The sequence below is a fragment of the Mesoplodon bidens genome (genome assembly GCF_964165515.1).
Source record: "Mesoplodon bidens genome assembly, chromosome: 7".
Classification (NCBI taxonomy): domain Eukaryota; kingdom Metazoa; phylum Chordata; class Mammalia; order Artiodactyla; family Ziphiidae; genus Mesoplodon; species Mesoplodon bidens.
In genome coordinates this window covers 37,301,056-37,327,095 of record NC_138164.1, presented here as the reverse complement: position 1 = coordinate 37,327,095, position 26,040 = coordinate 37,301,056, and the positions used below count along the sequence as shown (strand labels likewise).

Sequence of the window (26,040 nt, the reverse complement as noted above, 5' to 3'; positions counted from 1 at the left end):
AAACTGAAAACTGGTCATATTCTTTCAGCAAAATGAAAGCTGTGCTCACATGTATCAAAAGGCAAAAATTAGGGCTTCCCTGGTGGCGCAGTGGTTGAGAGTCCGCCTGCCAATGCAGGGGACATGGGTTCGTGCCCCGGTCCGGGAAGATCCCACATGCCACGGAGCGGCTAGGTCCGTGAGCTATGGCCGCTGAGCCTGCGCGTCCAGAGCCTGTGCTCCGCAACGGGAGAGGCCACAACAGTACCACACACACACACACAAAAAGACAAAAATTAACTGCCCTCTGTATCAATATATTAATGTGTTTCAATCACATATGTTTTCATGAAAGTTTAAACATAAAATCACCTTTAAGATCTAGGCCATGTGATCTGCTCCATGCCATGTCAGAATACACCCCGTGACGTTTACTTAACTTGTCTTAAGTGTGATAGAATTCTTTATACCTTGACAAATAACTAAAAGGAAAAAAAAAAACCCACACACACAAAAGATGAAGAGCCTATACATTTGTCAATCTTGACTTATTTGCTTTTCTTGAGTCAGTTGGAGGTTTATAGCCACATTCTCAAAATCATTAACTACAATCTTCCCAAACAGGTAATTGACGAACAGATGCATTCTAAAACTTGTCAATAACAAAGTGCTATTCCACTTTACAGCAACAGTTTAATTCTATTTAGATACTAAAACTGAATACACTGAATACTGCAAACTTGATTCCCAACCACTCAGCAAAGTACTACATACCTTTTCAGATATAGGAAAAAAAAGAAAAAAAAAAAAGCATACGATTCTTCCTATTTTCATTTCCAAAGATACATCCCAATCTTAATGATCAATCAGCGATTTAAACGTCAACTGTAAACCCAGTATACTGCTGCTATGCAGTGTACTAGAGCAATAGAAGAGAGCGGACCTCAAACCCTCTGTTCCCTCAAATTCAAAGGCAGGCTTCCTGACCCCTCCAGACCACTACTGGACACAGGGAAGGCACACTAATGTTTCAGGACCCCAACCAACAGTCACCTGCTTTGTGATTACTTCCATGACACACCCTCACCAACACCAGAGTTTGCTGCTCCTACGGGACGTTACATGTATTTACTATTTTAACACATACCACAGTGCATCATAATTATGATTGCAGATAGATGTTCTAACAATTGAAAGAGAATGATGACTTTTTTGCTCTTTACATCTTGCTATTTCCCTTCCCATAATATTTCTTGAAGCGAAACCATAAAATATAGACAAACACAAAAAACAGAAAATATACAAAACGTGTGCTTTGCACCTTAACACAAACTTAAGTAAAATTAGTTCTGACAGTATCCAGCATGACAAACTTCCATGGTACAAATGAGAATGGACCAAGGTTTGAGCAGGTACAGGAGACAATCCAGGCATGAACAACACCAAGGAAAGGTAGACAGGAAGTAACATGGTGTGTAGGAAATCACGAGACCAGTCTGATGGGAAGAGACTTAAACAAGACTGAAACTCACTTCCTAAACCTCCATCTCCAACTGGACAATTCGCAGGACACAGGTGCACCAAAGTGGCCAATTTATTCAATCCCTTTAATATGGAGGAAGAGTTTAAAATTTTACTGGTTTAATTTGCCCCCAAAGCAACTCTCAACAGTTATGGCCTCTGTCGTCGGAGCTTTGTATGAAATTAAGTCAAAGTGTGGAGCTCCTTTGCCTTTTTTTTTTCTCCTTAAAAAAGAAAAGAAACAATTGTTCCGAGTAAAAACAAACATATTCCGAAGCATGTGTACATTGAAAAGTAAAGAAACTTTATTAACAACTTCATAAAAACTGACTTAAAATTTTAAAAAGAAAAAAACATGTTTCAAAGTCCTTCCGACTCGAGTCGTGTCTCATCGTGTCCTTTCTTTACAGAAATAGTCGTATTAGGACACATATGCACAAGGATTAACACCATGACACACTGTACACGGCGGGCCCCGGCGAGCTCACCAGGCGTCGTCTGAGTCCAGGTCTCTGGGGAGGATCCACTCCACGGATGAGCCCAGCAGAGTCTGAAGCTCGTTCGTGAACTCCACCACATCTAAGAGCTCCTTACTTTCCGGATTAAAGGACTCCAGGTCTTTGGGGCAAGAGAATAAGAGACTTGCTGACACTTGCCGGTAGAACTCGGCCTCCGCGATGGTGACAATTTCCACATTTGGAAAATTGCAGCGGAATATGCAGGAGGACATTTGCAGTTTCTTGAGCAGGTCTGAGAGCAACAGCCAGTTACGAGGCCTACACCAGAGAAAGGACAGTGGTTTGAGTTTCCGGCAAAATTAGAGGCGCTCCCAACTATAAACTACCCGTCTCCTGGCGGTGAAAGGGCCTGCTACTTCCACTTTGATTACCCCACCCCCACCCCACTTCTCACTGTCCTTAGAAGATCTACTACTTTTTTTTTTTTAATTTTATTTATTTATTTATTTTTGGCTGCATTGGGCCTGTTGCTGTGCACGGGCTTTCTCTAGTTGTGGCTCGCGGGCTCTAGAGTGCAGGCTCATTAGCTGTGGCGCACGGGCTTAGTTGCTCCGTGGCATGTGGGATCTTCCCGGACCAGGGCTCGAACCTGTGTCCCCTGAAATGGCAGGCGGATTCTTAACCACTGTGCCACCAGGGAAGCCCGGAAGATCTACTTCTAGCGGGGGAACTCTGGACTCATGTGCATGTGTTAAGAGACCACCTAGGGCAGATCAGCCAACTTAGACAAAAGCAGGAGCAGCGCCCCTGAACCAGCCTCGTTGCAGGCCACCCCAGTGCTGCCTTGGCTCTGGCCACAACTCAGGTCACCCCTCTCCAAGTAAGTGCACCCCGTTCTAGTCACTGGGGAAAACCAGTCTGTATGCCAACCCAAGGGAGATGGCAAACACCTCTTTGACCTCTCCTCTCCTCCGGCCCTCACGGAGAGAGCATGAGAAACACTCGAGGTCACCTGGCTTTCCTTGCCTTTCCCACACCTCCAACCCGCCCCTCAATGCTGCCGGGAGTGAGGCTTTTTCGAGAAGGGAGGTGGTACAATCCTTCCTGATACCCTGCCACGCTTTATCATCTCTATCCCGAATACAATGTCACCACAAAGGCAGACACGGTCCCAGCCTCAGAGTCCAAGGAGGATGCTACTCCTTAAGCACCGGGGTCAACACACAGCAGAGCAAGGTTTCCTGATGTGTTCACTCCGAAGGGTTGGTCATGGGGCACAGTGGCCCGACTGTGGGGACAAGACTCGATCTAAGCAAATCTGAAGACACATAAGATCCCAGGTGCCACATACGGCTTTCTCTAATCTTATACGAGAAGAGGGTACACATCAGTATTGTCCCGTGGACCTCACGCGCCTTGGAAGGCCCCTATGGTAGCCGTTTGGGGAGGATCCCTTCCCCAAGAGTTTAGTGACTGAAACTGTGCAATTGCAGTCGCTGACTCCCGTGTCCTTTGGGCTCTAGGGGTGTGTTCCAATGAGGGCAGTTGGCTGGGGAGCCCTCCCACCCCCCAAACTTTTCTGGAAAAGTTCCACTGCATTATGTGAGGTCGGTGGACACTTGGTGAGGAATTCACTCACCCCCCAACCCATCCACCCTCATCTGCTGAAGGGGATTTCTAACTCCTGCCACCCCACAGAGCAGCTGGGCTGGCTCTCGACCACACGCTGGCCACGCTCACCCCTGAGCGACGGACACCTGGACGTTATAACACGGCAAAACGGGGTCTTCGGAAAATTCAGATTCCAATAGGTCACCATAGGCCTCGTTGCTGTCATCCTGGTCCTCCGGTCCTGGGGGATTTGCTAAAACATCGTAACCACTTTCATCATCTGGTTCTAACCGGGGGGGCAAACAAGAGAGAGGTCAGTAAGCTGGAGCAAGATTCCAGCTGTTCTCCAAAAAGGACCCTGGAAAAATTCTTTCCCAAGCAAGCCCTGCTCACAGCACCACCCCCACCCCCACCCCCACCCCCACCCGCCCAACTGAAACGAACAAGGCTGCTCACCACACACACAGCTGCCAGAGAACTCCGAAGAGCAACCGGGGTTACCGTCGTCAGGAGCCTGCAGGTTATTTCAACAGTGTGGAGAGAGAGGGGGAGAGAGAGAGAGAGAGAGAGAAACAAGATAACGCCTGCTGGTAAGAGGCAAATGCTGCTGGAGTTCGGGAACATCTCACGCTGGGGCTGGTGTCACCTCCTGACAAGTCCCACTGCACACGCCTCCAGGTATCTGACTGAAACCTCCCCACGCGTCCACCCGCCTTCCTGAGGGACTGCCCGCCTCACCGCCCCAGCCTGCCAAACAAAAGCTAGCCTGGCTAGCTAAGAGTTTTCCAGCCCCCCACCTCGCAAAACTCAAAGTATGTATCTCTTCTTTGACAGACTAACGTTGGGCCGCTTTTCCCAGTAAAGGGTCACTTAGAGTAAACGGGGGGGTGGGGGTAGGGGGAACCCAGGTGAAAGGCTGTGAAGTCACCGTCTAGATGCTTGAACAAGACCGTGTCTTGACCTCTGCCGTACCTGTTAAGAACTTCTCCAGAAGTTCGCTGTGGTTCACTTTCTTGATGGTTCTACCTGAGTATGTAGCCAGGGTAGGAACAGCACCGTAGGAGAGGAGCAAGCGGACAATTTCGAGATGATCATTCTTGACAGCATCGTGGAGAGGCCTAGGAGAGGTGCGGGGGACTACACCCGTGCACGCGACGCTTGCTTCTAAGGACACGGGGCAAAATCGAGCGTGTGCGGCCAAGCCTCGTAGGCGCGCTATTTCACCGAGGAGGTGAGTGTACGGTCGCTGCGACAAATTACTCTGTTATTTCAACACATAACCCTTTACGGGACAGGTGAAGGGACCATCTCAGGCCTAATTCTTCAATGCAAATCTCTCTTAATGCATGGCCCAAGGAGGAACTCAGGCCTAGATGAAAACGTTTCCAATGAACTTAAATAGTGACAGACTGTAAGAAGGTAACGTACGGAGGGGTGGGGGGAAGAATCCCAGCATCACGGAAGCAGATACGACAAGACATTGTTATACCATTACAAACAAAACCCAAAAAGTGCAGTTTGTCAAAGAAACTGGGGGCAAAGTGGAACCTCTCCTGAAACCAACTTGGAGATGAGTGATCAACCCTCTCGCCCAGAAGCAGTCGACAGGCAGGGCGAGTTCTCAGGAGGATACAGAGTCCTCCTGCCCGTGTCCGCTGGGGTCAGGAACACTGTCCGCAGTCCCATCCAGAAAGGATGCGATTTGGAAACCACGAACCACCAAATACCTTACAGTTTTGCTAATGTTATGACCGTCAGGAAAGCCCCAGTGCCCTGCCTCGTGGTGGCATCCCAGGTACAACCAGGAAGATGCTTGGGCTGACTCAGACCTGGGCCTCTGGCCAATAAACCGAGGTCAAGGACAGAGTGGGGGCCAGGCCCGGGGATGTGGGTGGACACGGCAGGTCCTATCAAGCCAGTTGCCACTGGACCTGTCTGTACTCCTGCAACTTTCAACTCACATATATGTTCAAGAGTGAGATTCAACAGACGCTGGTGAAGAGTCCAGGGTCTTAAAAGAGAACACCCCTGATTATTCATGCAGGCTCAACATTTTCAGGGACCTCTGTCCATAAGAGTGTCACAGAGTTTTAAAGTTCTATGTAAATTTGCCAGAAAGATCTGTCCGATTCCATTCTAGAGGACTCCACCACCAGTGTGCTTACATGGCACTCACTCTCCATCTTTCCTTCTGGGGTTCCCCGCACACCCTGAGAACCACTGCCTATGCCCCAGCAGGGCCACGCCAAGAGCAAGACCGCCACTGACCCGGTTCCATCCTGGGCACTGCAGTTGACATCGGCGCCATATTCAAGGAGGTGTCGTACGATGTTGAGCCAACCTCTTGCACAAGCCTCGTGCAGGGCACAGTAACCCGCGTTGTCGCGGTGGTTCACATCACAAATCTTGTTCTGCAGGCAGTACAAGACCACTTCCTACGGGGAGAGGAGAGGAGAGGAGAGGAGAGGAGATACCATCAGTCAACCATACAGTGAACCTTGTAAGGGTGACCTCCCCATAGCTTGGCGGTGCCCACTTTCAAAGGCATACATCCTTGGGGCCAAAAGCCCACCATAGCGCGGGCAGGCGGCAGGCATCCTGGTCGGGGGTGAGAGTGTGTGAGAAGGGCTTGGAGATGCAGACAGTGTTGTCTAAGGCTCTGCTGCACCAGTGGCCTGGCCATGGGCAAGTTACCCTTGAACTTCTCCAAGCTTCCACAGGGCTGCTGAGAGGACGCATTCGGATAGCGATGAAAGCCCTCAGCCCAGGGGCCGACGTGACCAGTACAGAAGTGTCACAGCTGCTAACATCTTAGATGACACACTGCCAAGCACAGACCATTCTCACTTGATGGGTCTGTTCAGTCAGTGGCAGTGGACGATAACACAAGTTTAGATAAAAGTATGGATGACCAACACTTAAAGAGAGCTTAAATCAGCCAGAGAACATTCCCCAGCTTAGAGAAGCAGGGACACACAGGTCAGCTACATCCTCGCGCCCCCTGTTAAGACCCCAAATCAGAACCTGGGCCTCAGATGCTCTTGTCTGTACGTTAAGTAGAGTTAAAGAGAAGCTCTCTCCCTCCATCCTCGAGGAATGACACAAAATGCCTCCAATAACCCCACCCTCTATTTTGCCTCACTCCACCCTCTCGGGGCAGAATCAGTCTAATATTCTCATATTTACTCAAGTTAATGACAGGAACCTGATACACCACAGGCTGCAACCTCCACATTTCAAGAATCAAATAAAACATTCACCCCCGCCCCCGGAGATGTTCTGTGTCAACACTGTGCATTAGAATCACTGTTATTAACCTTATTTCTTTGGCTTGTTAAAATATTAATATGAACCACTCCCAGTAAGCAGAGCAGGAACTTATTCAATGTTTTATTACCTTAAGAAAGTTTTCAGACACATCGAAAGCATTTGCCACCAGAAAACACATTATACTGTTTATACTGGGTAAGTCGTGCCCAGCAGAGAGCCGTCAGGTTCTGAGAGCTGGGAGTAGGCAGAACGTGCATGTGGCCCAACACATGGTCTGCTGGGTAAGGGGGGATGGGATGGGGTCAGAACAGGCCTCCTTGTGACATCTCTCAGGTAACTCATCTGTTAAACCTAAAACGGGGGTCATTCTAGCCGCCCATAAGTGCGAGATGGGTTCTGTAAAAACCTTTTATGCCCTTTGGAGGACACGCCAATCAAAGGTGACCACTCACTTGGGAGCGAACTAGAATGTTCCATTTGCTTACCATGTGAACCTAATGGGGCATGCTGGTAAACCTGGCCATCGGTGCCCTGTTACTTCAGGTCACTGCAGCAGCTCCCTTCCAAAACAAGAGGAGGAAGAGAAAAGGCACGCCCACGAATGCATTTCTCCGTTTACATCCCAACCTGCCAGAAAGCCCACAATCCTCTGGGCTCCCAGGCCACCTGCCCCGAGCCCTGGTATCCAGGATACCGCATGAAGCTGCTGCTCTTTTAGCAGGCCCTCACTAGCCAGACTTGAGTGGACGGCTGCAAGCTAATGAGTTGTGTGCGCCAGCCACGGAGAGGCCCTGTCACGTGGCTCTGGGATCAGGTCTGAACGCCACCAACTGCTGTGCACACATCAATTTACTCAACCCAGGGTTTATTTGCTGTGACAATCATGGCCTTCACCTGGAAACCTTCATCACTACTAGGGCAGATTCAAGGGTACCTAGAAATGAAAGGCCGTCCAAGCTGGTGGGTAAGTCAACTCTCTTCTCCTGGAAGATGGCAGCAAAGGCAGCAGTAGCCCCACGGCCAGGTCAGACTTTTTGCCACGGGCTGTCCTAACTCAACCACGTTGATCCCACTGTTTACACAGTGCTTCTCATTCCCCAGATGAGGACGTCTTCTGTCACCCACAGGAACCCAGGAGCTACCAGGAAAGGAAGGTAGTACTATCCTCATTCAACACTTGGAAACTGAGGCCCAGAGATATTAAACCCCAAGTTCAATTAACATGAAGTACTAGACCTAAAACTCAGGTCTTTGGTACCTGGTCAGCTGGGAAGATTCAAAAGGCCCAAGAGGGCCCCAGTTAGAGGGATGCAATCCAGCTGTGACGAGCACCCCACAGGCCTTCTCTGTTGGGGGTCAAGTGGGCTAACTACACTCTCCTAGCTAAGAGGGTGATGGCCTCTAAATGGATGGCAACCGTCGCCACCAGCACTTTCTCTAACTGAAAGGTGAAGAGGCGGGGCGAGTCTGTCGACGCAACACATTCCTTGGTTTATTTTCTCTGCTAGAAATAAACGGGAGTGTCTGAAGGGCAGCCCAGCCATTCCAGAGCAAAGTCAAACTGCTTTTGTCGGACAGCTCTCTGTTCAGCGGCTATAAGCCGAATGCCACTACCCGCAAAATGTAACCATAAAGGCCATAAGCCCGACGTTGTGAGTTAATTAAATGCCTCATTAACTTTTTAAAAAACATGACTTATTCAATTCATAGAAAATTTAACCATCACCGCTAAAGGCACAAGCATGTGGTTGCACACTAGCGTTTTAGCCTAAGAAATAGAAGCCTTTTTCCCAGGAGGGAAAGGTTTGAGGTCTTTGGCCACGCAAGTGATCTATTTAACGCGGATCTGAAGCCAGAGTGTGTTTCTAAACTTCCAGAACCACATTATCATGACATAAAGCTCAGACAGCCTTTATACTGCACATGGTATCTTTGGCTAAGCAGAAGAAAATAACCAAGAATGCTGAAGACAAAACTTCAGGAAAACCCTCCCAAACCACACCCTTATCTGCTTAAGCAAACTGTCCTTCAATTTGAAAAGGTTGAAGCTGCCACATCTCCCAACTGGGCCATCATCCCAACATTTAAAATTCTGCCCAGAGAAATCCCAGAAAGTTGGATTCAAAGTTGAAAGCGTTCATCTACTTGTCACAATGTTCAGCATCAACACTGGTGATCTGTGGAATCTACATATTGAAATTTACATTTGAAGAAAGAAACAAATCCGACCGTAAACATTCCCAAGGCTTCCTGTGCAATCAAAGGCCAGGTAGCCTAAAAAAGGATGGATCAAGTGCCCCTTGGTCCAGGCCTCAGAGCCACCAAACCAAAATGGAAACTGTCTTAGAGGACCAACGAGGGTCTTTTGACCTCTCTGGTCCCAAAGGGAGGCTGCTGGAAATGATGCCAAGTTCACAGGTGGGGCTCGGAGCCCCGCCCTCCACGGCGGGTGCAGCAGCACCCCGCCCCCCCATCTCCAGCATTTGCTGGAAGCGGGAGTCTACTTTCTCAACCCTAACCCAAAAGTTGGGGTTAGGGGTCTCCCCCCCACCTCCAGCGTTTGCTGGAAGCAAGGAGACTATCTTCTCAACCACGGGGGGGTCTAGCTTAACACTATGTGCAACATCTGCTCTGTCCTCCTAGGCGCCCGCTCTCAGCTCTTGGGAAACCAACTGGGTGCTCCTTGGACTTCACCTGCAAGTAACTGCGCTAACTACCAGAAAGTGCTCTCTAGCTAATGGAGAGGTCTCCAAGAGACGTGTAGATAGAAACAACAGCACATTCAACCCACAACAACAACAACAAAACACCCCAAACTAAGCATAGCCCTAGTGCTTCCAACTTCCCACCCACAGTCATGCCTTAAGGCCAAGGCAGGCACACTTCCAAGGGCTCACGGCACTATGGACCGGGGTTGGGGGACACGACGGGAGACGGGGGACAGGGGCACAGAGCTGGCTGAGGGTGTGGGCGCCAGGGCTCCGGGCCAGCCTGGGTCCTGCCACCCCAGTGCTCAGCCACACCTCCACGCTCAGCCTGCTGAACCGCGTTTTACTGTCACCATTCAACTCCCAGAGGGCTGATGCCAGCACAGAAAAATGCCTTTGCCCTGTGGGCTATTACATCACAATTGCTACTGACAAGTATGGTGGGGGAACTGCACAGGGCATGGAGAGTCATCTGTCTCACAGAGGTTTTGAACTGTAAAAAGGGCAATTCCAGTGTGAGCCAGTCTTGCTGAGGAGCGTGGTGGGCTGTGGAGCACTGCTGGATTGCTACCTGTACGGGTATCAGCTAACCCCTCTGAGGCTCAGTTTCCTCATCCGAGAGTGGGCTAGTACGCGTTACTCCCAAGTGAACATGTTAAAAGGGTGAAAGGAGTTACTACAGATCACACGGGCTTAGGCAGATATCAGCTATCTTTCTATGTTGCTCTAGCAATAGAGGCCATCACTGTCATCAGCCGTGCTGGGTTGGGATACAGCAGTGTGGACAGGGAGTTTTGTGCAAGGCTCAAGCCCTGCTCCCCGCCCATCAGCCCTCGGCTCCCGTGCCCTCTCAGAAAGAGACTGCTCAGGTCTGCCCCACTCCCACCCCTACTCTGCACAGACACTTCCCACCCGCTACCCCACAGGGGCATCACTCTGCCCCAAACAGCACAAGTTAGTAGAGCTAATAACTACTCTCCTACTCTCCTTCTTGCTATTCAGAATCCAAAAGGGCTCATTAAAATTCCCCTGGTCGCCAAGCCCTGGGTTAGGTCAGATTTTATATCAGAGATAAGTGAGCCAGACTGGCCGAAGCAGCCTGCCTGCCTGAACGGGAACGGAACATCAGAGAGGCCTGCCTTTCTTTTCACACCACGACTGAACAAGCCACCAAAGAGCCCGCAGTGTGAGCGGGAGCCAACGCAAACACCCTGCTGGAACACCCAGCCCAGCCCGCCACGTGGAGGGGGCTGGGCTCTGAGACCCGCCCCCCATCCCCAGACAGTGTGTCCCCCACCCAAGGAGCAGCAGCCGGTGGATCCTGATCCGGGGCACCCACAAGGATGCTCACCTCGTAGCCAAGCCGGGAGGCCTGCTGTAGGAGGGTCTCGCCCGCGTTCTTATTGACAATAAGTCTCCGCGCTTCCGGTGGCATCGGGCGGGACTGGGTGGTCTCTGGAGGGGAGCTTGACCATGTCAGCTGCGAGGCCTGGGAAGCTGGTAACAATTGCTACAAACAGTCCAAGGCCTTCTGGTCCTGCTTGGCCGGCGAAAGATCATAGCCGGAACTGGGCTCAGGCTGCTTTCAAAATCTCCGGACGGTCACCTATCACGAAACCAGGCAGCGCACACATTTCAGGCTGTCCTTCCTCCACCCGCCTGGTTCGCCTCCTCCCTGAGTTACAAACCTGAGTGGAGGAAAGCACTTTTCCTCCTCTCAGTCTGGGGGAGGCGGGGCGCGAGGAAGGGGTTGCATTTTTACTAGCTGGAAACTTCACCACCACCCAGGAGACACGTCCCCTAGGAAGGGGCAGGGACGTTTTGGGGGGAGGGGTTCAGGAAAAGGAAAGCTTTGTCCCCAGAAGCAGAGAAGCAGGCAGGCGGGATGTGCCTGCATGGGCCCGGGGGGCGGGGGAGAGCCAGGGGCAAGAGGTACCTTGCCATCCGCATTGTCCACCTAGGAGTCCCCTGGCAGCGGCAAGCCCCGCCTGGGCTCCTGAGGGATCAAATGCTTGGTTTTGCACAGTCGCTTCCCGGATGGTTTCTCGCTGTTGTCGGTGTATTTCTGCGGCAGGGGCGAAGGCTGCCAATCCATTTCTTCGTCCATGCACAGCACATCTGTCAGGGGGAGAAGCAGCGGGCGTTACACAGTTGTAGCCGGTGAGGAAAGAAAAGCCCATTGTTAGCACTGATCGTTGGAGCAGCTTCAGTTTTTAAAGATATACCAATTATGTTTTCAAAGCGCTAATATGTTAATCATCCCACATTCAACCGGCAAATAGGCTAACCCACGAAACGCCAAATGGCAAGTCGCTTCAAAGGGCCGCAAGAGAGGGCAGAAGCCAGCCCTTCGTGCGCTCCCGTCCCCACCCGTGGGGGGCCTGGGTGCTCGGGACAGGGCGACTGGGGACAGCCTGAGGCTGGAATGAGGGCACTGACAAGCGCCCGGGGTCACCCAAGACTTCCCTTCCTGCCCAGCCGCGGGCTGGGTGATGAGGAGCAGCCCAGGAAGTCGAGCTCCCGCCTCACTGTCCATTCCATAAGGAAGTGTGCAGGCTGAAAGGACCTCAGGAAGAAAACTCCCCGCTCGCCACACGCTACTCTTGTCAACTTGGATGGCGCTCAGGTCCCCTCCAGGGCCGTTTCCCACAGAGGGCGGGTGATCCACCCTCCAGGAGCGCCCCCCGCCCCGTGCGTATCCTTGTTCATTGTCACTGCATTTAAGGGACTCCTCCAACCAGCTGCTGTTGCTTTTGGCCTCTGCCCTTTTCCTGCCAGGTTTCTCTTCGGAGATGCTATTGCCCTGGGGGGTGACCGCAGGCTGAACCGCCTGGATCACTTCCTTCCTGCCCTGCCGGCCAGGCTTGCTCTCTGCTCCCGCCGTTCTCTAAGGTGCAGCAAGCGGCGATGCTTTCTGGGATGGAGCCCTGTTAATTCAATGCACACCTCAGGTTGGTCAGCTCACTATAATGTGGCTCTTCTAAGTGGTTAGAGGAACTGTTTGTCATTTCCCTCTCAGGCCAGTCAGCTAATGGAGAAATAACTACAAATTAATGAAGAAGCCCCCCGGGGCGGGGGTGGTGGTGCGGGGAACAAACTGTCTTACACATCACTAACAGGGGTGGGGGAGGGGAGGGGTGTGGTCACTGTGTTGGCTGGAACTTGTCACCAAGTCTCGGGAGGGGGTCTATTTGCCTTTGGCCACCTTTGGGCTCCAGCCCCGCCACCTGGCTTTGGGGGGGTGGGGGGTGGGATGGGGGTGGGGGGTGGGGAGGTGTGAGTGGCTCCCCCCAGGGATCCAGGGTGGGACTGGAACTTTCCACTGCTCCGCTCCAGGACTTCCGTAGGGTGCCCTGCGGGCCCGAAGCCAAACCGAGCTCACCTTTGGAGACCCGTCTCCGCTTGGCTTTCAGCAGAGAGTCCTCCGGGAGCACAGTGGTCTCAGTGTGGTTCCTATTGCCAGACACCTTGCGCTTTCTGTTCAGCCGGAGGGTGGGGCTGCGTGACGCGTCCGGGGCCGCCTGGTCGGCGGGGGACTCTCTGGGGGGCTCCGTGTCCATATCCTCAGGAAGATCACTGTCTTCTGGGGCTTCAAAGCGGTCAGGTTTGCTTCCATCATAACACTCCCCTAGGGGAGGGGAGACAACCCGGAAAGGAGGGAACAAAGGTCACCAGGAGCAGGCAGGACCCCCACGCCCAAGGCAATCTGCTACCAACAGACCACCCCCCTTTGGAGACCAGGGGCCTCACACGCCGGAAGCACAAAACCCTCAGAAAGACGTCCCAAAGGAAGGACAGCTGAACACAACCAGCAAAGAAAGCAGAAAATGAGGCGCGTAGCCCACTCACAATCCATCCTTCAAGGGTCAAGGTGAGGCATCTACACCATCCGTCTATAGGCATGTGAGATCACTCCCTAACTGCTTAACTCTCCAAGGTGGCTTACTTTTAAAGGGGGGGTGAGTGACCTCACAGTAAGATCCAACCAATCAGGGCAGAGCTACAACGGGGGGTGAGTGACCTCACAGTAAGATCCAACCAATCAGGGCAGAGCTACAAATGACTATGGAAACAGCTGCTAGTCAACAAAAAAGGCTGATGTCATCAAGAGACCAAATAGCCCCCAACTGCCATCTACACAGACATAGCACCAATGTTCACTTGGGTCAGCAGGGGCGAGGGTGAAGAAAAAGGGTAGGGAAAGAATGGTGGGAGGCTGGGAAGCTGGGGAGACCAAGGCAAGAGGAGCCTGGCAAAGGGAAAGGAAAGGCTTCCTGGTGCACACACAAGGGTCAAGGGCAATTTCAAAGAACTCAACCAGATTGCTACAAGTCCGTCTGTCCTCTTTCCACACCCGTGGGGGGAAAGCATTTCACTGCCATCGAGGGGCTGCTCCTATTTCCTGTCTAGGAAGAAGGCCCACAGTGACACCAGTCACCCACCTGGCACGTCTCCACGCCTTCCTTCCCAGGCAACAAGCATCTAAGGACATTTCAAAGACAAGACTCCAACCCCCTTCGTGGGGGTGGGGTGGGGGGGTGCGGCGGGCAGGGCTGAAGTACTCACACCTCAGCTCCGCCTGTGTTGCTCCTGCCCCTCTGCTCAATCTAGCATCCACTTAGGGCTTTTCCTCCAATCACCCCAGCCTAACATCACTCCTCACTTTTGCTCTAGCCAAAGAAACAGTTCAACTGCTTTGCTAGTCACATTGTTTCTAACACACAAATAATTCCATAATGATCACTGTGCTGTTAAAGAGTTCCCCGAAGATGACCCTGTGTCCATCACCGGCCGGGGGTGGGAGTGGGTGTATGAGTTTGGTATTTCGTTAACACCTGAGCTAAGCTCCCACAGCCCGTTTTTCTAGATGAAATCATGGACACACCCCTCACATGCTGCTCGCATTCCTCCTCCTCTACCTAGACCACTTCAAGTATCACTCCCACTTCTGCTCAGCAGGCTGGTTCCCTGATCAGCCTCTCTTGGGAGCATTCCCAGCATTTAATGGCAGCCAGTTGTGGGGATGAACCTCACCCAGGCCTGGGCTAGCCTGACCTGTGTTCTCAAGGGTGGAACACACTTAGCTTTTCTTCAAGGGTATCCCAAGGTGGGAGAGATCCCCATCTAGTCTTGCCGGAATGGTGGAATCACCCCAACCGCGAGGGTCTCCTGCCATGGCAGCAGGAGAAACCCCAAACTCCTGGCCTGTGCTTACGGGTGATGCAGCCCAGGCTACCGCAGGCCCGGTGAAGACGGCGTGCTGCAACTCTCACTCGGGCTGCTCTGTGACCCTCTTAAACACTCGGGCAGGAATGGCGCCGCTTTACAACTCGGCCCCCTTCACTTGTAAAGTGGGAATGTTGGGTTTCCTTGGTGGCGCAGTGGTTGAGAGTCCGCCTGCCGATGCAGGGGACACGGGTTCGTGCCCCGGTCTGGGAAGATCCCACATGCCGCGGAGCGGCTGGGCCCGTGAGCCATGGCCGCTGGGCCTGCGCGTCCGGAGCCTGTGCTCCGCAACGGGAGAGGCCACAACAGTGAGAGGCCCGCATACCGCAAAAAAAAAAAAAAAAGTGGGAATGTTACTGCTAGCCTCCCTCCAGGGTGGGCTTCATAATCACGGGCCGGGCTCAGCACAGAGAAAGGCTGGAAAAATCCCTTTAACCAAAAGATGCCAAGACTTTCAGACCAGCCTGAATCTCAGGCCTGAAATGTAGGAAATTTTAAGAGGTGAGCCCTGCTGGTTACACCACTGGACTTCTCTGGTCCAATCAGCCTTCCCTAAAAGCTCCGTGGGAGGGGATCCATGGAGGAATGGAAGGGCTACCTTAAGAACCCCCATGTCCAATTTGAAAGTTTCTTTCTCCAAACTAGGTCCATCCACCCTTCCCCCAACCCCGGAGCCTTTTAGGGCAAAGATCTCAATTCCCCTCAGCTAAGGCCCCCCAAGACCTTACGCTAGTGTGACCTTACCCAGGCCAGTAATAACCCTGAAGGACACCCACCCCGACTGCCCAAGATGCCCATGGCCACCAGCTATGGGGTAGAGGCTCCGTGTCACTTGGAGCTTCTCAAAGACTGTTCTAACCACGACCCACACGAGGATGACCCTTGAGGGCAAAAGAGATGGGGAGATAAATAGATGCACGGGGATCCTAACCATCAGGCTTTGCCATCATTGCTACTTTTGGCCCTTCTAAAAGTGGGAAGCCATGTGCCCTTGGTCACCCAGTCTAAGCAAGATGTGAACGTGGTCCCTGCAGCATGGTCTTATGACTCACAGCACATATATCCCAAATTCATTATGGTTGTACCATAGCATCACCTCACAGAAGCATCACCACAGCAACATTTACAAGTCACTGTGGCAACAAAGCACCCTCACCACTGTTGAGCCATGCCCAGTGAGGCCTAAACAAGGTGAGAGGGTTCTGAGTCGCTGCAAGGCTCCCCAGGATTAAAATCCCCTTCTCTGTAGCTTAAGTATAATAGCACCTCCAGTCAGGGCTAACCTTGTTCAAAGTTACACCCACTACACAAGGAGTGCAGGGGATCTCTGTTCCAAAGTAGTTTACAAACGTGCAGGTGCTCAGCTGGAAGAGAAGTTCCCTGAGCAAAGAAGTTTCATGAAGCCCCTTGACTGAGCCTTCCTCCAGCTCCTGGCCAGGCACTGCCACTGAGCAGGACCTAGGCCTGTCCCAGCCAAGTGGTTCGCAAGGGAGATGGTTACTCCAAGTTTGAGAAGGAAGGGACCAATGCCTCCTTGCCCCGCCCCATCTTCAAATGCCACTGAGGGTTCCTAGTGATGAACTTCCAAGTCTGAGGAACCTCCAAACTCATTTGGTGAACTTCCAAAATAAAAATTTCACTCAGCCACCCATGTGATCATAAAGAATAAATGAGTATCTCGGCCACTGTGTTTTCAAGTTAATTCCTTTTTTTAAACAACCCCTAGCAACAAGATGCACCCGCGCCAGGACAACCAGGGCCGTGCAAACAGCACCCACCACCTTAGAAGCTCCTGGGCCCTCCATGGGTAGGGGCTGCCTCAGAAGGGGGAAGGCATCTTGAAGGCGTCCTGGACCCTCTCTGGGACCCATGCCCGCCCCAAATCCCCGCCCCAGCTCCCATGTGCTCACAGCTCGGCTCTCGGCCACACCGACACCCATGAGAAGGACCTGAGCCCATATCAGCTCAAGACGTGATGGCCCAAGAACAAGAAGGCCCGTTCATATCCAGCTGAATGGAATGAACACCTGCTGGGCCTTGGACGTGGAGGCCGCAGTAAGAACAGTGGCCCCTTCAGGTGACCTTTCCTGACCAGCTATTTACAAACCCCACGTCTCTACAAGACAGAGGGTGGGTGGGGAACCCACCTCCATTGCCCCAACCTTTCAAACGGAGCCCCTCACCTTCCCCAACCCTTCTCCTGCTCTCCCATGGTGGCGATTCATGGCTCACTGGGCCACGTCCCGGGTGCTCCAGGAAGAGACCCGTCGGTCGGTCTGAGATTGGAGGCAGGCGGTGGGGGGAGGGGGCTTTCGGAATCATCTGGGGCTCAGGCCCTGCTCCCCATCAGCCACACCGAGTTCTTGTCTCCACGGTCAGCAGGAAAGACTGGGAAGGACGCACACTAACGTCTCTGGGAAGAAGGGCGGGTGAGGCCACTGAGACATGAAGGGCAGCGGCCACCCTGGGTTTGGCCACGTTGCTGGAGAAAAGGGCGAGAAGACTCGAGGCCGGTTAACTGCCCGCTCCCTTCCTCCAGCCTCCCTCACCATCCACCCGCAACAGGCAGATTCCCTCCTCAGAAAAGTGCATCCCCGTGAACTTGGCCTTGCCCACTTTTACCACATCTCTCTGAGAAACTTCCCTAGGAGCTGAGTTATGAGGCCACTCAGGAGGGTAAGGGCTGCGTGTCAGCTGTGAGCACAGGCAAGGAGGGAGGCCTTCTTGCTGCTTCACTCCAGGGTGGCCTGGACCCTCCGTTTTTCATTCCAATCCCGAGGGGGAGGAGCTCGGAATCGTCTACTCCAGGCACATCAAGAGCCCCATCCCTCGGGTAAGGCCGCCACTGACTAGCCCCAGAAATCCCCTTCTACGGGAGCCACGTGGGACACACCGGTCCCGGTGTGGCTTACCCAGAACCCTGGCCACAGGCCTTTGTCTGACCCCAAAGATGAGCTGGGGGAGGGCAGTGCTCCAAGCAGCAGAGAGAAGCACACGCTGCTGCTGACCACAATTTTCCCGAACTGCATCAGGCACCCACGACCTAAGCGTGCGGGCCAACGCCGACCCTACGACTGGGTCCAAGGGCCTGGGCCTCCCAAACGTGCCCACCACCCCCGACTGTCCCGTCTCAGGAGGATTGCACGCCCACCCTGTCCTCGACGTTCACCTAGGTGCCCTCACTCACCATCACCGGTGAGGTTTCTGGGGTCCGGAGCAGGCTGCAGGCCACAGGCCACAAGCACGCACACTGAAGAAAGCGGGAGAAAGACCTCCACTTGCTGCCAACGCATCTCATTAGCCCAGGAAGTCTCGAGGGCAAAGCCCGAAGTCAACCCCAGTGGGGGAGCAGCCGAGGGGACCGCAGAGTGTGACTCGAGGCCAACACAAGCTTTCTCTCCAGTTCGGCCTCCAGAACAGAACACAGCCGTCTGGTGGGAAGAACGGCCTCGCTGATCCCACGGCCTGGGAGCGTGGTGTCAGCTCCTCATGGCTGCAAACGAGCCTCCACAGAACACAATGACGCTCATCTCTCTGGGGCCTTCATCAGCCCTCATCGCACGTGAACGAAACCTCTGCCTCTGGAGGGAGAGTCCGAGTACTCTCCACTCCCTCCCACAGGAGACTGTCACTCTGGAGGGTCTGGCTCTGGCTGCAAGTGTCATCCCACTGCTACCAAAAACCCGTGTCCGTACCTGCTACACAACAGAACACATACCTGCTACGCCGGAGGTCCTGCACTGCCATTCCTCTGCTCTACTGTATCAGACTATGACTAACTACAGGACTAGCATTGCTCCGGAAAAAGGAGACGCGTGCCAGGGAACAGCATTTCATAGGTGCTTCACTCCTGGATGCCGCAACGCTCAAAAGGACAGCCAGCCTTGCAATCCACAGCTGGGAAGGGTGGCCAGAGCAGCCCGTTCTCCGAACAGCCAGCACCCAGACGCTGGGCCGTCGGAAGCGTACTGCTTCCTCTCACCTCCCTCGGCACTGGGAGTGGAACCGCCCCGTTCCCACCGACGTGGTACCACACGCGAGCCGCCTGGGTTCACTTACATCTCTCACTGTCGTTCTGGTCGGCAATGGCCTCCTCCGGGGTGACCGACTTTGGCTTTTTGTCCTGACTTCCTTTCAGCCTTTCCCAGTCAGCGGGGCTGAATTTGCGCACCTCGGAGTCTTTGGTCGTGGGGTGGCCACCTTCTCGCTCTTTCATCTCCAACTCTGAGAAGCGCATCACTGCACGCTACAAAGAGAACGGAGATGGAAAAAAGACACACCTTACCACCAAAGCTATTTCACTGCCCTTACCTTAAAGGAAAGTATCTTCAAAGAAAAGTTTGCCCAAAACCAACCACAATTTATGATACAACTGAGATATTTTAAAATTGAACGATAAAACGTAAGAGTGTCTATGTGTAACTAGTCACACACTCTTTATTCGTAAAGCCATACGTATGTAGAGATATATGTGGTGTGTATATATAGCCATACATACACTGTGGCATACAGACAGACATTCTCTTTCGAAGGTAAATAAAACAAAACAAAAACACAACGCAAAGAAAGCGAAACAAAAACACAACAGAAAAGAAAACAAATGCACAGTGAATAAAGACGACCATGGCCCACAAACTTCCCTTTGTATATTTGGAAATGAAATTTAACTCAAAAGGTTTATGGAAGATTCTAGTAATAAAAATTTGAAGAATTGACCTCACAGTAAGCAGCGGGTAGACATAAAATACTGTCCTCTTGTAATCCTTCCATCTATGTAATTAAAATGGGCACTCAATGGATCATTTAGATAACTTCAGCCATTTTTATAAGCATAAACCAATTTTTTTCTTAACATTGCAAAACAATTTGGCTTTATTTGTGTTTTAATTAAAAGTAAAATATCTTAAGGAAATTCCTATACAACATCTATCATTCACTAGCAAGTTAAATACATACTCTATCCCATTAAGCAAGGTTTGTGTTTTTGTTTTGTTTGTTTGTTTGTTTTTTGGGTGGAAAAAAAAATTGCACGAATCTCACAGACATGCGGCCGCTACACACCTCCACCAAGTATCACGTAAGGCATTCTAAGCAGCGCTTTTAGGTATATTTGTTAACGTACAGTAACGGCAGAGAAATCAAAGCGATTGATAGGTAAATGTCATGCAGTCTTTTAGACATCCTTCGCAATAATTAAAACTTCCGTTATCAGCATTCGAGTGGAGTTCGCTTAAAATCTACAGAATAACTTAAAGTATCCACTTACGTCCCCTTACTGGACACATTTCAAACATTTAAATTATCCTAAGCTTCATTAACCAAATCAGCCCAGTGTCCTGCCCTATCATACCCCCGGCCCCCTCCTCTTCACACATTAAAAAAACCTGACAACTGGTCAGGCTCCTGAAATTCGGGTGGTGGGGGCTCACCTGCAATGCCCGCTCCTCCCGACTGAGCTGACGGGAGTCTGCGTACAGTCCGGTAGCGACACACTTGAACCGGTCACCCACGTAACCAGCGGAGTTTGCGATTCTCTTTGCCAGCTTAGATGGCTTCGGTTTCAGAACTTTGCCATCGGTTGATCCTGCCTCGTCAGCTCCGTCTTTGGTGTAGGTGGGGGTGACGTCCACACTCGGTGGGGCACTGCCCACGCAAAATGGTTTGGGATCCTCTTGGGTTTTCCCGAACGTGACCGCAGAGCCGTCGCTCCCCAGGGTCGGCTCCAGGAATGCAGTCGAGACCGGCGTCACCAGGTTCTCCTTGTTGGTTACCGCTGGAACATTCTCCTTGCTTAAGCCGGAAACTGGCTGGCCCGGAGCCTGTTTGAAAGTATAGGCTTCGTGGAAGTCACTGATGCACCCCAACTCCTCTCTCAGGGCAATGAAATCCCGGTGTGGCTGTAGGGCCATATTTTACTTTTTTATTTTTTAATATATGTTCACATGTTTCCATAAAGGATCCAAGGTGGCCCATAACGTAAGGACACACAATATTAGCTTTAAAAAAACATGGGAAAAAAAAAAAAAAAAGGGAAATCATGATCCTGGAAATGGGTTGCATCCTTTTAAGGGGTGAGAATAACAGAATGAGTGAGCCAAAGATTTGGGAAAGGATCTCACATTTCCAAACGTCCAAATCTTAAAATTGCACCAAGTGGGAATGTAGCTGTGGCAGTATTAACCTGAGAGAGCTCTATGATCGTTGTCTTTACTCATCACTTGGTTGCAAGGTTATAAATGACAGGGTAAGTGAAGGAGGGCAAGTAGACAGATAAGAGTCATTTCCTGATTCTCAAAAGAAGGGGCATCACCTAGGGAAGGGGACTGCAAAATCCTACAGGAATCCTCTTCATATACTAAATTTTCTAGGTGGCAAAAGTATCTCCTTTGACCCTAGCAGCCAGATGGAACTTAGAAAAGTAGTGAAAAGCTACTCAACTGAATGCAAGTCATATGACTAGGAGCATGTCAGTGAAAAGTTCAAGGGAAGATGCTGTGGAAGAGCAGTTCACCTTGTGGTTGAGCGTCCTCAGAACGTGCAATGGGAGGTGCAGTACCTGCTCTGTCTCACAGGGACCCTCCAACCTGTAAACGCATCTTTCCTGGGAAGCTGAATTCAAAAAGTCAATTTTAAAAAAAGATAGGGCTTCCCTGGTGGCGCAGTGGTTGAGATTCCGCCTGCCGATGCAGGGGACACGGGTTCGTGCCCCGGTCCGGGAAGATCCCACATGCCGCGGAGCGGCTGGGCCCGTGAGCCACGGCCGCCGAGCCTGCGCGTCCGGAGCCTGTGCTCCGCAATGGGAGAGGCCACAACAGTGAGAGGCCCGCGTACCACAATAAATAAATAAATAAATAAATAAATTTAAAAAAGATAAAAGTCTCTAGTAGAGAAATTGTATCAGAGCCTAGTATTAAGAGCTGTAGAGCCACAAGTTTCCCATGATACGGCCTTAGCAGAGGCTGTTAAGGCAGTGACAGAAAATTTGTACCGAGGGAAATAGCAGAAGAGTTTGCCTACAATTCACGAAAATGCTCCCTGCACTTGGCCTGAAGGAAATCAGCAAAATTTGTAACAGCTTGTGTATTTGTATGCGGGATGGAGAACGAGTTTAATTTTTTAATTTCTCTGAATTATCACCTAAGATTCAGAAGATGCTCTCTCTGCCTAGAAGCCACCCCACTGGGATAACTATGCCTACGGAGTGCCTTTGCCTATGACTCCTACTTGCTAACAGACTGGCAGCCTGGCCCCAGGGCCTGGTCGCTGCTCCCAGTGCAATGGTGGATATGGTGTCAACAGTTGCAAAATCAAAGCCCCTTACATCCTCTCCATGCCTCGGTCCCACCCCCCACCCCACTCACCATTGATGTTCAGGAAGGGGAAGGTGTCCTGGATGGGAACGTGGTGCTGTGACTGGTCCAGCTCACCTTCCTCATCTTCTTCATCCACACCATTATCTTTCTCATCCCAAGGAGCAGATCCAGTGGATCCTACCCGAGAAACACACACACACACACACAAAGGTCAAAAGTGAGGCGCTCACGTTGCACTGTCATCCCTGCAGCCCACTCCCAGCTCCTCCTACGGAGCCCCAGTGCAAGCTCTCATCCCCTCCCCTATCCAGGAGCTGCAGACCCTACTCCCTTCTCCTAGAAACCTTTTAATTCCTACTCTAAACCCCTTTCTACACATTCGCATCCCTTCTAAGGACCCAAGGAGCACAGCTTCTCTCCTTTATAAGCTTACTGTGAAGACAGACCCTTCCCTCATGGCAGAGCCTCACTAGATTCACTGGAGGTCAAGTCTAAATTATCTGGCTCTTAGTCGGAACTGGCTCAACATTGAGTAAATATAGGGATCAGGTGGTATTCTCCTAGGAAAAATACCATACAAATTAAATGATCACTTACCCATCATTTATAAAGAGAACTTAATAGCCTTCATAATGTCATGGCAATTGATTCTTAGAACAGCCTTTGAAATACGCAGGAAAGATGAGAACCCAGATTTTATAGTGGAAGAAGCTGAGGCTCAAAATGTTGAATGACTTGATTCAATGTCCCACAAGTAGTGAAATAGAAAGACCGAGGTTTATAACTCAGACCTTCTAAGTTTTAAGCCCTCCTTCTTCTAAACTACCTGGCCTCTGTTCTCAGTGTTGAGTCCCAAGAGAAGTTATTTTTTATAGAACTCAATACCCCCTCTTCTTTCTAATGCTTTACTGTTCCACTGGGTGGGCAGGAAGACTGTGCTGAGTTTATATCTTTTGTTCTCTGGGTTCTTTCTAGGGACAGCATTTCTTGCTTTATTTACCAGTCTTCAACTTTGTAAGCGAGGCGACTTTCAAGTCGACTATCGCTTTAAGGGTCCAGCCCAGAACCTGGCACACTGTCCACCTTCTCCCCAGCAGCTGGGGCTTCACCTGGGTTAATGATAGAGCCCTGGGGCTGGGGGATGTCACACACTTGATATATCTTCACTGGGTTCATGGGCACCTCCTTGGTGCCGTCGTACATCAGGTTGAATTCCCTGCTCTTGTTGAGCGCACAGCGGAGCTGGGCCTTCCATTTAGCTGGGTCGGGGTCGTCCACCCCTTCCTGGTACTTCCCCTGTCTCCACAGCCCAGGCCTGAGGGATAGGAAACTGCAGTGAGTGCCTGATTGTTGCCCAGAAACACTGGAAAGTGTGCCCGCCCTCCCTCATACAGACACAGATACACACAGCCCTGCCTGACCGCCCCATCACCCCAACTCCAATTTACAGAGACTGCAGCAGAAAACACCACGCTGGGGACCAGGCAAGGCAGGGCCTGAGACAAATTCAGCCAAATGCAAATACAGTATTTTAAAAAGATGAGTCTCATCTCAAGTGCTTGTGCCAGCATCATCTGTCAAGACTACAATGGCCTTAATGAAGGGTTAAAAATAAAGAAAAATCTGGAACACGTATACACCAAAATACTAATGGCAACTTTTGGATAGCAAGATTTCAGGTAATTTTGTTATGGTTTGTTTGCCTTATTTGTTTTTCACATGAATTGCTTATATAATAAGAAGAGAAAGGGAGGTGGCGTATGATATGAAGAATTTAGGCTTGCAGTTCCCTCTCCCTTCAGTCTTTAACCTGATGCACAAATAACTGTTGAAACCAAGTACCTTTAGGAGTAGCAGCCCATAGGAGGGCAGGAAGCACGCTCTGGGGGTCCAACTGGCCTCAGTGCGAGGCTGAGGGCCTCAAGTCCTAATAAACTCACACCCCTGCCTTTCCCTGCTTCCTCAAACTCCCACATTGGGAACATTTTGCTGGGAACACCAGTGGCTGGTGGCCTGGGCCAAAACCAGTGTGGCCCCGCCTCTCTGGTTTTCAATTTCCAGGTCTAACAGGCATCTATGTGTCTGTTCACGGGATATCAGCCCTCCCCCACTGTTAACCTATCTCAGATGTCTACACTTTCTTCAGGGCTGTGACGTATGTGCTGGTGCAGAAAAGGGGGATGTCTTTTGCAGAGGACTCAAGATCAAGAGAACGAGATGGACCGGCCAGACTGCTCCCACTTGATGTTAGGAAGATAAGGTGGCCATGCAGTTAGAATTCTGCAGGGGAACATAGCCTATAGAGTCTATGGGTTTGCGGATCCACAACTTTTATTTTTTCAGTAATGCCAACCAAGCTCGTAAGAGACTGACATATAATCCAGAATGCCAGTCTACTCGTTTTCAAAGGGGGATAAAGCTGGTCAGTGACCAGCATGGTTAAGTCCAATAACCTGGACATAACCATGTATGATCTCAACCAGTAACTCCTGTGTCTGGTTTCTAATGACAATTCCAAGAACATAAGACCCACTCAACATTTAAATCCAAATTTTCAGATGACTCCAAAGCTAAATGGAAATGATTTGATATTGAACTCTAAATCTGCATTATCTAGACTACCTCTTACCCAGTTGGGTAACCCAGAATCGACAGTAAGAGGCTCCTGCTTTCCCAAAAATCACACGGCGTAAAAATGAAAAGCACTGGAAAGGCAAGACCCCCAGTGAATTTGCAAAGCTGCTCTTGTGTCTTTGTCTTTTTGACCTTGAAGCCAGGAGAAATTCTAAAAATACAAATGTATTAATTTTTAAAACTTGACTTTACTGAATATTGTTCAGATCCCCAAGCCTACAAAAATAATTTTAGTTTTTTAAAAATGCTCCCTCTTCAGACTATACTACAAAGCTACAGTAATCAAGACAGTGTGGTACTGGCACAAAAACAGAAAGATAGATCAATGGAACAGGATAGAAAGCCCAGAGATAAACCCACGCACATATGCTCAACTTATCTTTGATAAAGGAGGCAGGAATGTACAGTGGAGAAAGGAAAGCCTCTTCAATAAGTGGTGCTGGGAAAACTGGACAGGGACATGTAGAAGTATGAGACTAGATCATTCCCTAATACAATACACAAAAATAAGCTCAAAATGGATTAAAGACCTAAATATAAGGCCAGAAACTATCAAACTCTTAGAGGAAAACATAGGCAGAACACTCTATGACATAAATCCGAGCAAGATCCTTTTGGAGCCACCTCCTAGAGAAATGGAAATAAAAACAAAGATAAACAAAAGGGACCGAATGAAACTTAAAAGCTTTTGCACAGCAAAGGAAACCATAAACAAGACCAAAAGACAACCCTCAGAATGGGAGAAAATATTTGCAAATGAAGCAACTGACAAAGGATTAATCTCCAAAATTTATAAACAGCTCATGCAGCTCAATAGCAAAAAAACAAACAACCCAATCCAAAAACGGGCAGAAGACTTAAATAGGCATTTCTCCAAAGAAGATATACAGACTGCCAACAAACACATGAAAGAATGCTCAACATCATTAATCATTAGAGAAATGCAAATCAAAACTACAATGAGATATCATCTCACACCAGTCAGAATGGCCATCATCAAGAAATCTAGAAACAATAAATGCTGGAGAGGGTGTGGAGAAAAGGGAACACTCTTGCACTGCTGGTGGGAATGTGAATTGGTACAGCCACTATGGAGAACAGTATGGAGGTTCCTTAAAAAACTACAAATAGAACTACCATATGACCCAGCAATCCCACTACTAGGCATATACCCTGAGAAAACCATAATTCAAAAAGAGACATGTACCAAAATGTTCATTGCAGCTCTATTCACAATAGCCCGGAGATGGAAATAACCTAAGTGTCCATCATCGGATGAATGGATAAAGAAGATGTGGCACATATATACAACAGAATATT

General features: G+C 50.5%; 2 protein-coding genes and 1 pseudogene across 3 annotated transcripts in view; 1 reads left to right on the top strand and 2 right to left on the bottom strand.

Moving 5' to 3' along the window:
- The window catches only part of LOC308620761 (uncharacterized protein), a gene marked incomplete at its 3' end in the record, with an annotated part of 448,069 nt that overhangs the window by 139,916 nt on the left and 282,113 nt on the right, over positions 1 to 26,040 (top strand). The gene's annotated exons all lie outside the window — the stretch shown is intronic.
- The window catches only part of LOC308620057 (centrosomal protein of 78 kDa-like), a 220,436-nt pseudogene that overhangs the window by 28,667 nt on the left and 165,729 nt on the right, over positions 1 to 26,040 (bottom strand). Inside the window, exons 3-4 of the transcript in view lie at positions 1,512 to 1,584; positions 352 to 461 (exon numbers count right to left, since the gene is read on the bottom strand). The product of the transcript in view is annotated as a centrosomal protein of 78 kDa-like (transcript). The remainder of the gene's footprint in view (positions 1 to 351; positions 462 to 1,511; positions 1,585 to 26,040) is intronic.
- Positions 11,093 to 20,767, bottom strand: LOC308620366 (BCL-6 corepressor-like). Its single transcript, XM_081239865.1, has 5 exons — positions 20,203 to 20,767; positions 18,833 to 19,019; positions 12,930 to 13,175; positions 11,484 to 11,665; positions 11,093 to 11,153 (listed from the first exon to the last, which is right to left on the bottom strand). Exons 1-4 carry the CDS (start codon positions 20,680 to 20,682, stop codon positions 11,505 to 11,507), a joined length of 1,074 nt encoding a protein of 357 aa, XP_081095991.1. The 5' UTR covers positions 20,683 to 20,767; the 3' UTR covers positions 11,093 to 11,153; positions 11,484 to 11,504.

Coding starts and splice junctions, on each gene's coding strand:
- LOC308620366 (XM_081239865.1), bottom strand. CDS start 20,682: ATGGCCCTACAGCCACACCGGGATTTCATTGCCCTGAGAGAGGAGTTG. Junction 19,020..20,202: donor GGGAGGAGCGGGCATTGCAG/GTGAGCCCCCAC, acceptor TTCTCTTTGTAG/CGTGCAGTGATGCGCTTCTC. Junction 11,666..12,929: donor GCGGAGACGGGTCTCCAAAG/GTGAGCTCGGTT, acceptor TCCCCCTGACAG/ATGTGCTGTGCATGGACGAA.